At 43.5% G+C, this 15,278-nt stretch overlaps 2 protein-coding genes across 3 annotated transcripts; one reads left to right on the plus strand and one right to left on the minus strand.

The window, feature by feature from the left end:
* Positions 1-354: 354 nt before the first annotated feature.
* Positions 355-7,086, minus strand: gtpbp1 (GTP binding protein 1). Of its 2 annotated transcripts, XM_084036539.1 has the most exons (14): positions 6,696-7,086; positions 5,364-5,475; positions 5,070-5,250; positions 4,751-4,934; positions 4,324-4,488; positions 4,054-4,177; positions 3,841-3,955; positions 3,607-3,751; positions 3,293-3,475; positions 2,938-3,073; positions 2,608-2,786; positions 1,935-2,096; positions 1,664-1,714; positions 355-1,494 (listed from the first exon to the last, which is right to left on the minus strand). In XM_084036539.1, the coding sequence occupies exons 1-14, from the start codon at positions 6,891-6,893 to the stop codon at positions 1,366-1,368; spliced, it is 2,064 nt and encodes a 687-aa protein (XP_083892665.1). In that variant the 5' UTR covers positions 6,894-7,086; the 3' UTR covers positions 355-1,365. The 2 variants fall into 2 exon arrangements, with proteins under 2 accessions (XP_083892665.1, XP_083892666.1); XM_084036540.1 differs by lacking the exon at positions 1,664-1,714.
* Positions 7,087-9,782: 2,696 nt separating this feature from the next.
* On the plus strand, positions 9,783-13,474 carry lgals2a (lectin, galactoside-binding, soluble, 2a). The gene is made up of 4 exons (XM_084037587.1): positions 9,783-9,893; positions 12,089-12,168; positions 12,478-12,649; positions 12,802-13,474. Exons 1-4 carry the CDS (start codon positions 9,888-9,890, stop codon positions 12,946-12,948), a joined length of 405 nt encoding a protein of 134 aa, XP_083893713.1. The 5' UTR covers positions 9,783-9,887; the 3' UTR covers positions 12,949-13,474.
* The last annotated feature ends 1,804 nt before the right edge of the window (positions 13,475-15,278 follow it).

Raw genomic sequence — 15,278 nt, forward strand, 5'->3', positions numbered from 1 at the left:
GGGGACTTGAGAAAGGTGTGAAACAATTTCATGTGTATCACAAAATATATACTTTTTTTTTTTTTTTTTTTTTTGGATACTACTTGTTGTGATTATCAAAAATGTGTCCAAACACAAGAATAGTTTGCTGTTTGGTGTCGACTCAAAGACAAAATCTGTTACATATCATATGGAAGACAACACAACCCCCGCAGCTTAAATAATTTACAGTATGGCCGAGAAAAATAACAAGATAAACATTGAAAATCTATTTTTTCCCCTGTAAAATTATTGCAAGTTAAAATATTATTCAATATATATATATATATATATATATATATATATATATATAAAGTATAATATTGTTGTCATTTAAGAAAAATGCACAAATAGAAGAAGAAACACTGTTGAAAAGTTCGGTAAAGCCTGTTTATTAATGGTCAGTTTTTTAGCGGCAAAGTGTGCTTAAAATGTCACATGTTAACAGCAACAGGCCATAACGCATGGGGTACCAGAGTTACAAGTGGCACTGCAAGTACTGCATGTCTTATAATCATCAGCAACTATTGGAGTGATGAGATTATGTGCTGTATTTGTTTGTACTAACGCTATTTGTATACGGTTTGTAACGCGGCCGACTGACAGTGGAAGCATGAGAGATACGACTGAATCTAAAGAGTGCAAAGTGAGAGTAGGTTGAAAGATCTACGACCGTCCAATAATGAACCTTCTGCATGTATGCCAAATAAATAACTGACGATTATAAAATGCAACCGCTTACATTTTCCATATACCCTAGAATTTGAAATCACTATGTGCCCTCTGCTACATTCATTTATGATTTGCATACATTTTGTACAATGGCATCGTTCCAATCGGAGCACAACTAACAGCTAATTTACATATGCAGTATAAATAGTACATTAATTGTTTTTCATTGCAAATACACAGGGAATGCTTGGGGGAGTTCCACATATAGCTGCTCATATCGGTCATGGACCCTCGCTTTCGGTTTAGCCTCCCTCCCCGACACTGACACACAGCCAGAGGACTGAATTGTAGATTTCATAGACACATAAAATATGGATAGAATTGAATAAGTCATCATCCTGAGTGAGGCTGACCTCAAAAACCACACTGCTTTCCATCACCCAAACCATTTAAAATAGTGAAGGCAGCTGATGTTAAAATGCATTAAGGGTGTATTTTGGTTTGGGACATACCCCTTAATGTTCCCTTTTTAAACATAAAAAATATAGGCGAGGAGTGATACGACTGAGGAGAGTGTCTTGCTCCGAACATCTGTATCCTTCATGGTTTGTGGAATGAAGACACTTGGTGGAGTGATGGCAGGGGAGGGAGGTTTGTTGGGGACGAGAAGGCAGTTCAGGAGCTTGCTATTCCTGACGAGGAGGAGGAGGAGGGGGGTGCTGCTGTGGAGTTGGTGCTGCTGTTCTGGCCTTTTCCTTTGTGCCTCTGGCCACCCCGTCTCCTTCCACCTCCTCCAGACTTTGGCTGCAAGAGAGGGATAACACTTGATAAGGCACCTTCATGACCAGAAAACCGTATTTACTCAACATGTATAAAGATTGTCTGCACCAGGCTATTAACTCAACAACCTTGCTTAGTAAAACAAACAAACAAACTCTCCCCTTCAGGTTCTCCACTGTTTATTTCATTTTACCTTGTTCTCTTTGTTGCCCTCCTTTATCTGAGGGTCTTCATCTCCCTCTCCCTTTTGGAAGCCAGCCATGCAAGCAAAGGCGGGGGAGAGAGTGAAGGAATGATGTGCACGACACAGTTAAAGAAAAGTGAATGAGTGAACAGAGGACAGTTAACGAGTTAGAGAGAGCAGCAATGTTAGGGCAAGTGCACAGGAGATTGAAACGCAAGAAGATCATCGCCACACTTAATAGCTCTTCATAAAGTAACATCTGTATTGACTGGTGTCTCACCGGTAGTGTTGCGTTTGGGCCTGCTGACTGTGCTATTGTTGCTACTTCATCACCGGCTGCGATGGTGCCGTCCTCTTTTCGCAGCGGTGCCTTCTTTGTAGACTGCATTTTGATTTGTGGAGGTTTGGAATTGGATGGTAAATTATTGGTGGATTGTAACAGCTGAAAAGAAAGTGAGGCAATATTTTAATCTCGACGAAGAGAAAACATGAAACACATCTCAGCCCGACACCCTATCTGGTGGGATGTTTCACAAGGGAATATGTAAAGTAATTATTATAAAGACATGTCCTTACTTTAGATCTTTTAGAACCACAACCATTAGTAATTTGTACAATCGTTTTGCTCTTAAAGAGGAAATACTGTTTTTCTTCTGGTCTTTAACCTACACTAAAATGCCTTATTACAGTAATAGTAGTCGGTGCAAATGGAAATCCTTTCTAAATATAATAAATGATCATGGGGAAAGGAGCTCTGTGGAAATTGTCCATCAGCATTACAGATAATGTCTTGGAATTTATTCCATTTAACAATTAGGGCTTTAGGCACTGGCGAATCATTGTAATGGGGAAAATGAACATCTTTGAACTTCCTCATTGCCCCCCTGCCTCGCATCATGATCGTCATATCCCAGTGTAAAGCACAAGTCTTTGATCTTCCAGAAGGCTGTTACCTTAGTGATGGTACCCACAGCCTTGGTGCGTCCCTCCCTGAACACCAGCCTCTGGTCGCAGTGCAGGTACTCGGGGGTTTTGATGAAGCGGAAGTGGACGGAAGCCTTGTCCCCTGTCCGTAAGCAGTCTCTGTTCATAGACAAGATGGTTGCTGTCTGCCTTATGCTGCCACAGTGGACTGAGGAAAGAGAAACATCCATATTGCAAAGGCCACTGTGAATAACTTAAAAAAACGCACAAGCGTGTCTGTGAGAGCATCATGTGTTAGTAGTGACTGTGTCTCAGTCTTAAGAATATCATTTTCACTTTTCCGTGTCATGGTTACTCACCCATGGCCTGGTATCTCGGGGATATCGTGGTGGGATGATGCAGAACCAGGATCTCTGCCTCAAACTCCCAGGTAGCCTGTGGGCATAACCTTGGGGAAACCATCACCATGCCTTTCCTTATGGAAGAGCGCTTGATCTAAACAAAGAGTTGTGTGATGGGGTGAAGATGACAGAGGAACAAAGAAATGTACATTTTTCACCATTATTGTACTTGCATTTCTCAAGATTAGATGTATTACATCAGTGGAGTGTGATAAGGTAGAAGTGTGGAAGTTTTTTTTTTTTAATTCATCACAGTAAATCTGTCCAAAACTTTCCGCATAGATGCTGCTGTGGAAGATTTGTCCCCTCTTACCTTTTTGAGAGCAAATGAGGCGGTCTGACCCCCTCTGACCTCCTTCACAGGCATTCTCTTGCGGTGGATTGATTTGACGGCAATGGGGATGAAGCTGCCCAAGGGGTCCGGCCCTAGTAGCATTGTATCATTCAGACGTATCAGTCCACGTAAAGTAGTTCCCGATACTACTGTTCCCACTCCCTGAGATAAACCAGAAGACAACCAGTGTTTTAGATTTACCAGGTGATGTGAGATTTATATTTGTTGCATGATATCCCTTCACTTATATAATTCACACAGTAAAAAGCATTTAGTGACACAGGTCAGAGTACCGGTACAGAGTAGGTGTCGTCTATCTGGAACTCAGCAGGCTGGTCATCTCGGTAGGAGGTCCTGGAGGAGAGCAGGTTGAGAAACATCTTGAGCAGGTCCATGTTCTCTCCGGTGACATTGGAGATCTGAAAGATGGGACACATCCTGGACACACACACACACAAAACACACACATAGGTTACAAAGAATCATGGTAACGCTGACTCTGAACCTGGCTGAGACGGACTTGGTACCTCTCTGAACTGAAGTTTGAAGCCGTGACTATGACGTCGTCCTTGTTCTGCACCAGGACGGGGATCTTCCTACAGCCGGGGGACTTCAGTAACCTCTGGAGCAGCTTCAATGTCTCTGTCATGAGCAAAGCACAAGCATTACGACACACAGCCTGATAATGAGACAAACGTAAGACAGGAAAGTAGTTAGAGAAGGGACTCCGTGGGACTGACCTTGCAGGATGTTGGCTGGACACATGTCTATCTTGGTTACCACGACAAACACAGGCACATTCAGGGCTAAGGCCAGGCCCAGGTGCTCTTTGGTCATCCCTACGATGCCGGCGTTACTGCCCACCTGTTACGACAAGAGAGAGAAAATCTTAATAAATAAAACCTCACATGCAGGCAGAGGTTTTTTGAATATATGGCATTCATTCATGATATTTACTGACATAATACCAATGGTATCCACACAGAGAAACGCCCTCCGCCCTTCCTCACCATGAGCATGCAGAAGTCAGGCAGGTGTCCGGTCATCCCAAACACAGTGGTCTTGAGGTACTTCTCGTGGCCGGCCAGGTCTATGAAGGTAATGACCTTGGAGGACTTCTCACAGATCTTGGTCCAGTCCAGGCTTCCTCCATGACTATCTGGTTTGTTCACCACCTAGGGCCAGACAGACGGGGACGGAGTTATAACCATCCACCTCCATGTGCTGCTTCACAATAAGGTCATATCTAGGAGTACTATGTTGTTGCCAGTTTTCTGCAGCCAAGTACAATACAGGGTATTAACTAAATAACAGTACACAGCACTGGTGAAAAGCCCCTGAGCAAAAGTACCTAAACTCCATCGTATGATGTATTTATGGTGTTATTACATGCTACATTAGCTGGTGTCTCTGCTCTGCCAGCTGGCTACCCCTCACCTGTCCCTCCTGATCAAACCCCAGGATGTCGTTGCCCACACTGCTGGTCCTGCCACTCTCCATCTCGTGTTTGTGTCTGAAGAGCTTCTGGCGGGCGAAGCCCCTGCCATTGTCCAGCTCTCCGTGCGTTAACACTCCGAGCAGAGTACTCTTACCAGCATCCACGTTACCCACGACTGCAACCCTGAGGGAGGAGCAGAAAATGTAACCACTGTAGTGAAAAAGAGGAACTGCCATCATTGCCATAGGGGCTGTTGGTTGGATATATCACTGTATTGTAGCCATGATCCCTTTTTTATTCTAATCTCTGAGCACTCACCTGACCTCCAGGAAGTCCAGCTCGCCCACACGCCGGCGGATCAGATAGTCGCGTACCAAACCGGCAGCCTCAATGCGCTCTCGGAGCGTAATAAGGTCAGCATCCACTTGCTCACACATGGAGTGCACCGTGGCTGCTGAGGCCTCCATGTCCTTCTCATCCAGACCCCAGTCGCCCCCATCTACGACAACAAGAGGTAAGAACACAATTTAACAAGCACACCCAAAGATTTGTCCAGGTTTTTATAAACTGAAAAAAAAAAGGTAAGGGGAAAAGTGTTTGTGTTTTCCTCACCTGAGCCCATCCCAACCACATAGATGGTCTCTCCACAACCCTCTTCCATCCTGTCCCGCAGCTGGCGAAGTAAGGAGTCATACTGCTCTCCATTTGGGCTAACAAGTGCCAGCTGTTGGGTTCGTTCATGCGGGGAAGAAGAAGGAAAAAGACAAAAAAAAAAATGGCTGTGTGATTAAAGCAAATGCTTGTTGCACTGAATATCCAATAGGGAACATTTTGAGTTAGTAACACAAGTAAAATACAACCAAAATAATCAGGTTAAAAGAGTAAAAGAGGGTGATGGCCCTCAACTCCGGTTATTAGACTCAAATAGTTAATTTTTGATAACAGAAATTTAACATAACATTTAATATCGGACATTAAAAAACAGAAAGTGTAACTTGTCTAAACTGTTGTTCTCTCCCATTTTAACTTTCTGGTTTTTAATCTTGTATTTTGAACAAACAACATAAATTTGCTTTAGCAGTATGCTCTTTAAAATTGTATAATTGTGTTGACTAGTGTTATTATCATTAGTACTCCTTATAATTAATACTTCCCATGTTAATGTTAGCATGCTGCAACTTTTTAAATTCCACTATTAAGTTAACCTGGTTAAACACCTGGTAATGATGGTGTTATTAATATCACATGATATACTTAAAGTATAGCACGGTTTGTTATCTGTGACGTCACATGAATAATATCCACAGAAGTAAACCTGTACACAGCTGTTATCAGAAGTCACGTGACACCGATGGGATTGACCGGAGCGAAAGGTGAAGAAGGCACCGCCTCCCTGATGCAACCCTGTGTCATGTGTCTGATATCTGATACACCATAGTAACGTGTAATAGGACACCAACCTACTGTTAGTGCTTACCTTATTGCTAACCGGACTGTCTGGTCGCTTGTTTGTTGTGTGTGTGTTGAGATATAAACACACCGTGTCAATATGTCACCTCATGGTTTGTTTGACAACAACGCCGTTCACGTTGCGCTGCCTTCCTTTCAGACAGCAGTAGTGTCGCCATACGTGTTTACGAGGGGGAAAGGCGTTATGGTAGCATATGGTGCAACTAATGTTGACGTTAGGTTAGGAAACCCGCACTAGCGTTAGCCACAAGTATGCTGTTTTTTAACGTTTTAAAGTCAGGGGTGTGTAATTGTTTTGGGTAACGTTCCTGCGGGTTTTTCAGTGTATGTGCGGTAAATAACATAGCTATAGTGCATGCAAGCATCTTGTTTATCGTTTTTCCTCCATTCATTCATTCATTCATTCAGTTCCTGGAGCAGCTAACGTTAGCTTGGCAGCGCCATGATATTCCGGGCCTAGCTTATTTTTTTTACCTTGTTGGTGAAGTCAACCCCGCGGTCCTCGGGCTCGCCGTTGAACATGTCCCCGTCATCGAAGCACTCGTCGCCGGTGTCGTCCCCGCATCCTCCCCGGTCCGGAGCGAATATGCTCGCGGGCGCCAAAGCATCAGCCAGCGGTCCGGAGCCCGGGCTTAGACCCGGCTCGTGCGCCGCTGTTGCCACGGATGCCATTTCTACCTATGCCAGCCTTGCGGGAATAAACTGTCAAGGCTGTTGTGATGACGGCTGGCAACCAAAACAAGCGCACCAGGAGAGCGCGAGCGCCAACGTATACACACACACACACGCGCACACGGGGGCTCGTGAGCTCCGGATAAGGTCGCCAAGTCAAAACGGCATCACCGCACTGACATGATAACAACGTGCTGCGTATTTATACGCTGTCACGTCGCACTCAGACGTTTAAAAAGATAACTTAGCCGTATCAATAAAAACCAGAGGGGCGTGTGTGTGTTAGCGCGTGTACATGCGTTGTTTCCCACTACACACCAATAGTATTAACGTTTATGTGAATATATTAGCAGTGGACCAATGCCAGTGAGTGGGTTGTTCATATGATTACAAGGTGGACCAGTCCGTCATAGAGCTGCAGGGCTGCTCATGTTTGTGACTACTCTTTATGTAATCATAATAAAAATCAAATTTGGAAAAACTACTAAAATATTAATTATCGACGCAGTAATATGTTTCTCTGTTCCTGAAATAATCTCTCATGGCCTTGGAGAAGTTTTCTCTGACAAACTGGCCAGTCCAGTTTCATAGAACACATTTAAGTAAAAAGTACAATAACAGGGAAATACTAACAGCAAGACAAAAGAGCATCAGGCTATTTCCTTAACTAGTAAAGTAACTAGACCTGTCAAACGACAATGATGTACCTGTGAGAGGGACAGCAGGTATGTACCTGTCTGGAAGGGTCAAATTACACATTACAGGTGTATTACATTTCCTTCCTGCAGATTACATCATCCGACTAGCTGTGAAGTATACTTTGATTGTTTCTGTAGATATTATACATGTGACATCACACTGTGCAACAATCACACCTTTACCGTTTATCTTTATAGGGATATTTAAAAAAAAAAGGTACAGCATCCATAATCCAAACAGTTTTCTTGATTCTAGCCATAATCTAACGACATGACTGGTTAACAGAAGTTAAACCACTTTTCAACAATAGGAAGGTACACATTTAAATGTCATACTCAGGAGAACTTACTATAAACAAGTCATTATTATGAACAAGACAAAAATGTAATCTGTTACAACGAAAAAAGAAGAATTGCAGAAGTTTACTTTTTAGTCAATGGAATTTCATCATCCTTCGTCATCGATATTGCTCCACAGATTGAACTATTTGTTGTGAGGAAAACAATCCTGAACAGGTTATATAAACATTACCAAATTAACACAAATGATTAGTGTTTATTCAATCAATTATAAGGATTAACTTTGTTTTTTAATTTTCTTTGGCTGTTTACAACGTTAAAGTGAGAGTCTGAAAATCCCACTTCTTCTCACGAGCACATCGTACAACTTGATACTTTATCATAAATGAAGAAAGAATCTAAACTCAAGAGTGTACATCGGTGCCCACAGGCCTTCTGTGCTGAGGACAGAAAATCCTCTTAACAGCCATATTTAAGGGTAAACTTGGATCGCCCCTCAAATGAATGTGGTGTTGCAGTTCCTCACTGTGGCCTCTGGATGGCAGTAAATGTTTCCTGATACACTCTGCTTACTTCATGTAGGGTCAGAGCAGAAGCAGACTCCCATTAAACATGTAATCAAGTGTGTGTGTGTGTGTGTGTGTGTGTGTGTGTGTGTGTGTGTTCTCTTTTTTTCATGTGGAAAGTCTCTGTGTGCTAAGATCTGCTGACGGTCTTAAGACCGGGTCTTGGGGTGAGAGGAAAGATACAGTCTTTGTGCCACCCCGTCCTTCTGATGCAAGAACCACATCTACCTTTTTATAGCTTCTCAGAAACATGGTGTACCCAGAGAGAGCGAGCGTTACATTACACTATTATTTGATGGATGTTTTGTTGCTGAGGTCCGTGTAGTTTAACCGTGTCTTGCCAATTCCTCGGAGGCCTCTCAAATGTCAGTTGTTCGAGATAACAGTTTGTCAGCGGACTTTCAGAAGGAACAGCTGAACTAAATACCGCGGATGTGACAGTGATTTGAGCATATTTGGGCGTGATGTCAAAGCAGACATGCAAGTCATCGCTGTGTTAACCAGCTGACATGATTCTGAGCACTTTTCCTGAGAAATGAGAGAAACAACAGACCCGTGAGGAGCCTTCATAAAGCTGTAAGCTCCCCATCTAAGTCCTCTCTCATAACCATACCTTGTGGACTCAACCTACTGTACTTATGAAAACAGATTGTCTTTCTGTATCAAACTAAACCCGTGACGCTGCCACCCACTGGAAATCCAGACGTTTTCCTCTCAGCTAAAGTCAAACACTACAGTGAAGAGATTACGTTTTTTTACTCAAAAGTGAATGAGTTATTAATTTTCAACCCCTTTTGCACATAAGCTGCATTTAAATGTGTGGCTCCTTCCCTCCTTGCAGCTGCAGCAGCCCCTCGTATGTCAGCAGATGAAAGTATTTCCTATGAGTCAGAGATTCACATCATTTTGGTGGATTTGACTCAGTTTCAACATTTCACTTTGGCCCGTTTTCCTGACGTTGACTCACTCGGCAGGCACACTGAACCCAAACGCTGCCATTTGATCCTAATGTAAGCTATATAAGAGTAAGTGCACATTAAGGCCAAATATTTAGTCGTCTCCCTGGCAACGAACACATTTCTATTTCCGTCTGCCCCTCCAGTTCCCCCGCTCATCGTCGGACTCCACACCACCGGGTTACAATGTAACAGTCTGATGTCAGATGTCAACAAATCACTAATTATCCTCGCTTCACTAACATCTGCAATCACTTGTTAAACACCAAAATAGTTATTTACAGTGTGAGACAAGACTTTGACATCATTGGTCGATGTTCTCTGGTGGCCCTGACTTTATTGGCTGCTTGAGACGTCACTCTGGCTGAAGGAACCTCCCACCCTGTATAAATCCTGTGTGGGTGCAGTGAGACAGGCCCTGCACCACTCTCACTTCTTCTCAACTCGACCTGACTCGCCACTTCTGCAGATATAATGAAAGTAAGTATCCTTTTTCCATCACTATAATGCTTTGCTTTTGCTCCATATGTAATGAGCCTGATGGACGAGTGGTGTCACCTCTTAATTTGAAGTGGCACTGACAGCTGGTTGGGTGTCAGTCGACTGCACGGCGTGTCGATGAAACTGAACCAGCTGACCAGTGCTTTAACTCAACCAGCTCACCGCACATCATTTAAGTGTGTTCTGCTTTTTCGGAGGGTCTGGGGCTCCTTAGATTGCCTTTTATGGTCAAAATATTCACCACAGAGCACTCGAGCATTCTTCATTCCTCTTCTAATCCAAGTTTCCTGATGCAAATGCATTTAAAAAAAACTCAGCTGACTAAGCTGTTAATAATTTTATTACATGAGGAACCGAAACGCTCATTAACATTTGTCCAGTTCATTCCAAGTCTCCTCAGTGTGAGCTGAACGCAGCCAGCAATGCATTCTGGTCCCTTGATAGTCACACTGAGTAGATTACAATAAGGCCCTGTATCATTCTGGCTTTTTGTTGGCTACAGGGCTAAACATGTGTTTGGAAAAGGACACAGGGAGGCGGGGGCAGCGGGTTTAAATCACATTAGAGGACCAAATGAAATAAAGTCGTCATTTAGAGGCCAGAATAGATGCTGCCAGGCTGTAATTCTCAAGTGTGTCTCTTAGATTGTGGAGACTTTATCTCATGTAATTCTATCTGGGAATGTCTTGATAGGGTTTATATTTATTTTCTGTAGAGATATCGTCAGGAGGAGAGTTAATTGAGAGTAAAATCGTTCATAATTCCTTTAGTTGTGGATGTTTTACTTGGTAGACAGATTTAGTCTCTCTGTCAGTGAGAAGTCTAATGAAATGGCATCTCTCAACACAATACAGCATGCAGATTCCTGTCTGCAGCGGCGTATGGGAGAGATGCAGGGCGGCTGCCAGCTCCGACCTCGGCCCACAGTGCCATGTGTTACTCACGCACTTTACAGTTGGACTCTAGCATGGAAAGAATGTCGTACCCATGTCATCCTATACTTTAACCCTCCCTTTACTGGTTTGGCAATAATAACTTTTGGTTTTACTCCAGATGAATCCTCATGTTGCCACATGGCGCTCTATCCACCTATTTCACTCTCCGGATTATTGAATGAGGCATCCAGGTAAACAGATATCACTAAAAGTCATTGGAAACTAGAGCCCGTCCCTTCCAATCCTCCAGTCATTGTGACCCTGAACTTTATCAACTAAATAACCTGCCTTTAAAGTTATTTCAGTGGGAAAGTTTAGTCTCTTGTTGACTGGATCTAACATTGTTGAGATTAGGAAGGATTTTTTCCAACAGCTGCAGCGCATAAAACTCACACAAGTCATTAAAATTCTTACTACCTTCCCCTGAAATGCACCAAGGAAATGCAATTTGCTATCAAGTAAAAATAGCAGCTCAACTTGAGGATTGTTTCCCCACTCAACATTAAAAATATATATATATATTTTCACTTGTTTGTGAGAAGATACAGGATTGTGAAATGCTTATAGGTTCAGGTTGTTTCTTCCGTCAGGATCAGATTCAATCCAATATCTCATTACCTTCTACTTGAGCACACGAGTTGGTGAAACCGTGTGCCAACCTATTTTCACTTATCGCCCCGGCAACAGTTAACAGTTCCCCAGATACATCATTATGCCAAAGTGACAAAACATCGGACATTGGTGTTTCGTAACCAAGTAATTGCTCAAGTGTGATTTCCTAATGGTGGCTCAGCGTTGCCTGCCACATGTACAGTATAGCATCCGAGCTGAGGGGTTTGGTTTCTGCTGTGCTCAGCCTTTTTTTTCCCCCACCGTCTCCTTGTCATCCAGTATTGCACTTAGGAAAATGTTGCTCAGTTTAACGGGCATCCCTCAACATGTTTAGACTCTGCCAACAATCTGTGTCGAGGCAAAGGGCCATGGCAACAGTGGGACAGGAAAGAGCTGGAATCTCTGACCAGTCGGCGAACGGACTATAATTGAAAACACATGTTGTATAATTTCTACGGGTGAGGTGGGGATCGGGGAGTTGGCCGAGGCTGTCGCTGGAGCTGGGTTTCGCCTGGAGCCGCAATAATGTTTGGATCTATTATAAATCCCGTAGTATTTCCACACAATAATGTACTGTTTCACTATCCCCCCCCCCCCCCCCCCCCCCCCCCTTGTTTTTCTACACAGGGAATGATAGTACAGAACATGTCCTTCAAGGTCGGGCAGACCCTGACCGTTGTTGGAGTCCCCAAGGCTGATGCTACCAAGTAAGTACTGATCTCAGAAGTAGCTAATGAAACATGTTCTCCTGTGTTTCGTTCCCCTTCTTCTTCTGCTTTCTGTACTTAAGCAATTTCACAGAATGCCGTGACTGAATTAAACACAAGTGCCATTCTTTACAACTGTAATCAGTTGCAATCAGTGAATACCTATAAACATCCCGTCTGTAATGTGGGGGTGATGAAGTTGATGGTTAGCAGATGAAATGAGAACCCACGGAAACGCTGGTGTGGTCTCCAACATTTTGTACACTTGGTGACCTCTCACCCATTTTGAAATCCGTCTTTTTGTCACAGTTTTGCTATGAATATCGGCCCCAATGAGCAGGACATCGCCATGCACATCAACCCTCGCTTTAGTGCCCACGGAGACGAGAACGCCGTCGTCTGCAACTCGTACGAGAAAGGCAACTGGTGTGAGGAGCACCGTGAGGGAAGCTTCCCTTTCCACCAGGGGGAGGAGTTCAAGGTGAGAGCTCCTGTGTGTGTGTCTGACGTCTTTGAGCACCATTTTATTCCTGATTTATTCTTTCATCAGAGATTGTCAGGTATTATAATGGAAACAGCATGCTGGAGCTAAAATATAACAATATTACTCTTCTTCTTTTTCTCTGCATGTAGATCTCCATTGAATTTACCACGGCAGAGTTCCTGGTGAAACTTTCAGACGACTGCACGATCCACTTCCCCAACCGCATCGGTGGCGAGAAGTATACCCACTTCAACTTCGACGGGGAAGTTCACATCAAGAGCTTCGAGATCAAGTGAACCTCCAAACCTCCCTGGAATTGTCCCAATGAAATTTCACTTTTTCTTCTTTTTTTTTCTCAATTTGTCTAGCATCAGGTCACATATAGCCCCAGCTTTTAAGATCATGTTCAGTCGTGCCTTACATGTTTATCATACAGTATAGTGTGCACACGCAAGCAGCCACAGACCAAAAGATGGACGTATTAAACAGACACATAGAAACACATGGAGTCAATATGATATCTGCAAACCTAGACATAAAGTAGTCCCAAGCCCATCTTATCTGACTTGCTTTGCAGTGTTTAGGTGGAAAGTATAACGCAACATGTGTTCTTTAAGGTGCCTTAAAATGCTGCATACTCTCTTGTTTTCCCTCCCAGACATTCCAGATTTATAGCTGAGTATAATGTTTGCCTTTACAACATGTATTAAAGCATGTCCTTGATAAACATGGACGACCGTGACTCCTTAAACTTGTTAAACAAGCGTTTTATCTATTAAAAAGCCTGTTATTTGCCCAATAAAAACAGACACTGATGCATTCTATCTGTGTCAACATCTTCCTGCAACCACTTAACTGCAGTCCTCATCCCTGTAGAGGAGCTCATGAAAGCAGCCTGGAGGAGCTCATGTCTTCCCTGCTATGGATTGCTTTGACCAGCAGGGGCCGCCAGTGAACAAAACAGGAATTAACCCCAAAAACCTAAATGATTCATGAAGGTAATTTGCAGAACAAGAAAAGGTTGTCGCAAGTTTCCCTTCCTTGTTCTGCGAATTGTTTTTGTTGATATGCCTCACACAAGTCAAATGAATAAAAAGAAGGAAAAAAAAAACCCAATGGGCCATGTTAGCCAGTAGATGTCGCCATAGATTTATGAATGTAATTTACTTGAGGCTGTTGGGGGGCAAAAATGCTTCAGGTCACACATTGGTTACAACAAACAATTACAGAGGTGGGTGATTCACAGAGAACGTGTTTGTGTTTGAAGGAATGCACCTCGCTCTCTGCCACCCGGCGGGTCACAACGTATGTTTCCATATTGATTAAACATATTGAATCAATTTCTTGAAAGGATATAGATGGACAACAAGAAAGGGGACTGAACGACTTCCTGTGAAGACTGTGAAGAAGATATTAAAGTAATATCTTAAACAAAAATCCTATAATCTGACAGCTTTATTGATCTCTTGCTGACCAGCATAATGTGTCAGAAATAAAAAATCAGAACAAGGCATGAATCCCTGTAGTTTCAACCAGACACTTCCCCCCCCCAAATGTGTGTGTTTGACAGACTCGTGAGTATTATTCTAATCTAATCTGATGTAACAGAAGGCAACGTGTGTGAGGCTGATTTGATGGAGAAGAAGAGGTGAAGAACAGGTTCACTCGCTCTGATCCTCCAAGACGAAGCGGATCTTGCAGGACGGCCTTTCCTGGCTGCTGTTATAGGACTCCCCGACAGCACTGCAGCACGGACCTGTGTGTGGCTTTGATGCGTGTGATTAGTCTGGCATGCAGGTGTGTGTGTGTGTGTGTGAGAGAGAGAGGTAATCAGTGCTCAGAAGCTACCTGGCAGTGTCAAAGGTGGTCTCTCTGGAGGAGGAGGAGGAGGAGGAGATTTGGTTGCCATGATGACCACCATTCTATCTTCTTTACCTCCATTTCCCACATCTTTGCCTTTCCTCCACCGTCCCCTTCTGTTTCTTTTTTCCTCCCATTTCTCTGATGGCTCCTCTCACTTACTCCCCCCCCATCACTCCTCAGCTGTAAGCCCAAGCCTCTTCCTGCACTCTTAATTCGAAATAACTCATTTTAACACTTCCCCCTTTCATTATTTCGTGGTTCAACATCCAGGTCTGTGTTGTTAGCGAACTAATGTTTGTGCCCCTTTGTTTACTGTACTCATACTGATGGTAAAACCAAAAGGAGGTGGTGTGTGTGTGTGAGTGTGTGAGTGCGCATGTGTGTGTGAAAGCATGCCAAAAGAGGGGAGAGACAGAAACCTGTGCACAGAAACTGCTACATGGGCTCAATCCTACTGTGATTGTGTGTGTGTGTGTGTGTGTGTGTGTGTGTGTGGGCGTGTGTGCGTGTTGCTTATTGTGATGCTTTTGTGAAGGACAACCCTCCAGCCCTTTCGCACACATCCAATCAATCATATTTTGATTAACAGATCCAAATCACCTTGCTCATAGGCCATGGACACACACACACACACACACACACACACACACACACACACACACACACACACACACACACACACACACACGTTATGTATAAACGTGTATGATCTCAGCAGGCAGACAGCAGTGCGGATGTTCAACACATCCCCGTGTTTCCTTCG

This window comes from Eutrigla gurnardus (assembly GCF_963514095.1).
Source record: "Eutrigla gurnardus genome assembly, chromosome: 20".
NCBI lineage: Eukaryota > Metazoa > Chordata > Actinopteri > Perciformes > Triglidae > Eutrigla > Eutrigla gurnardus.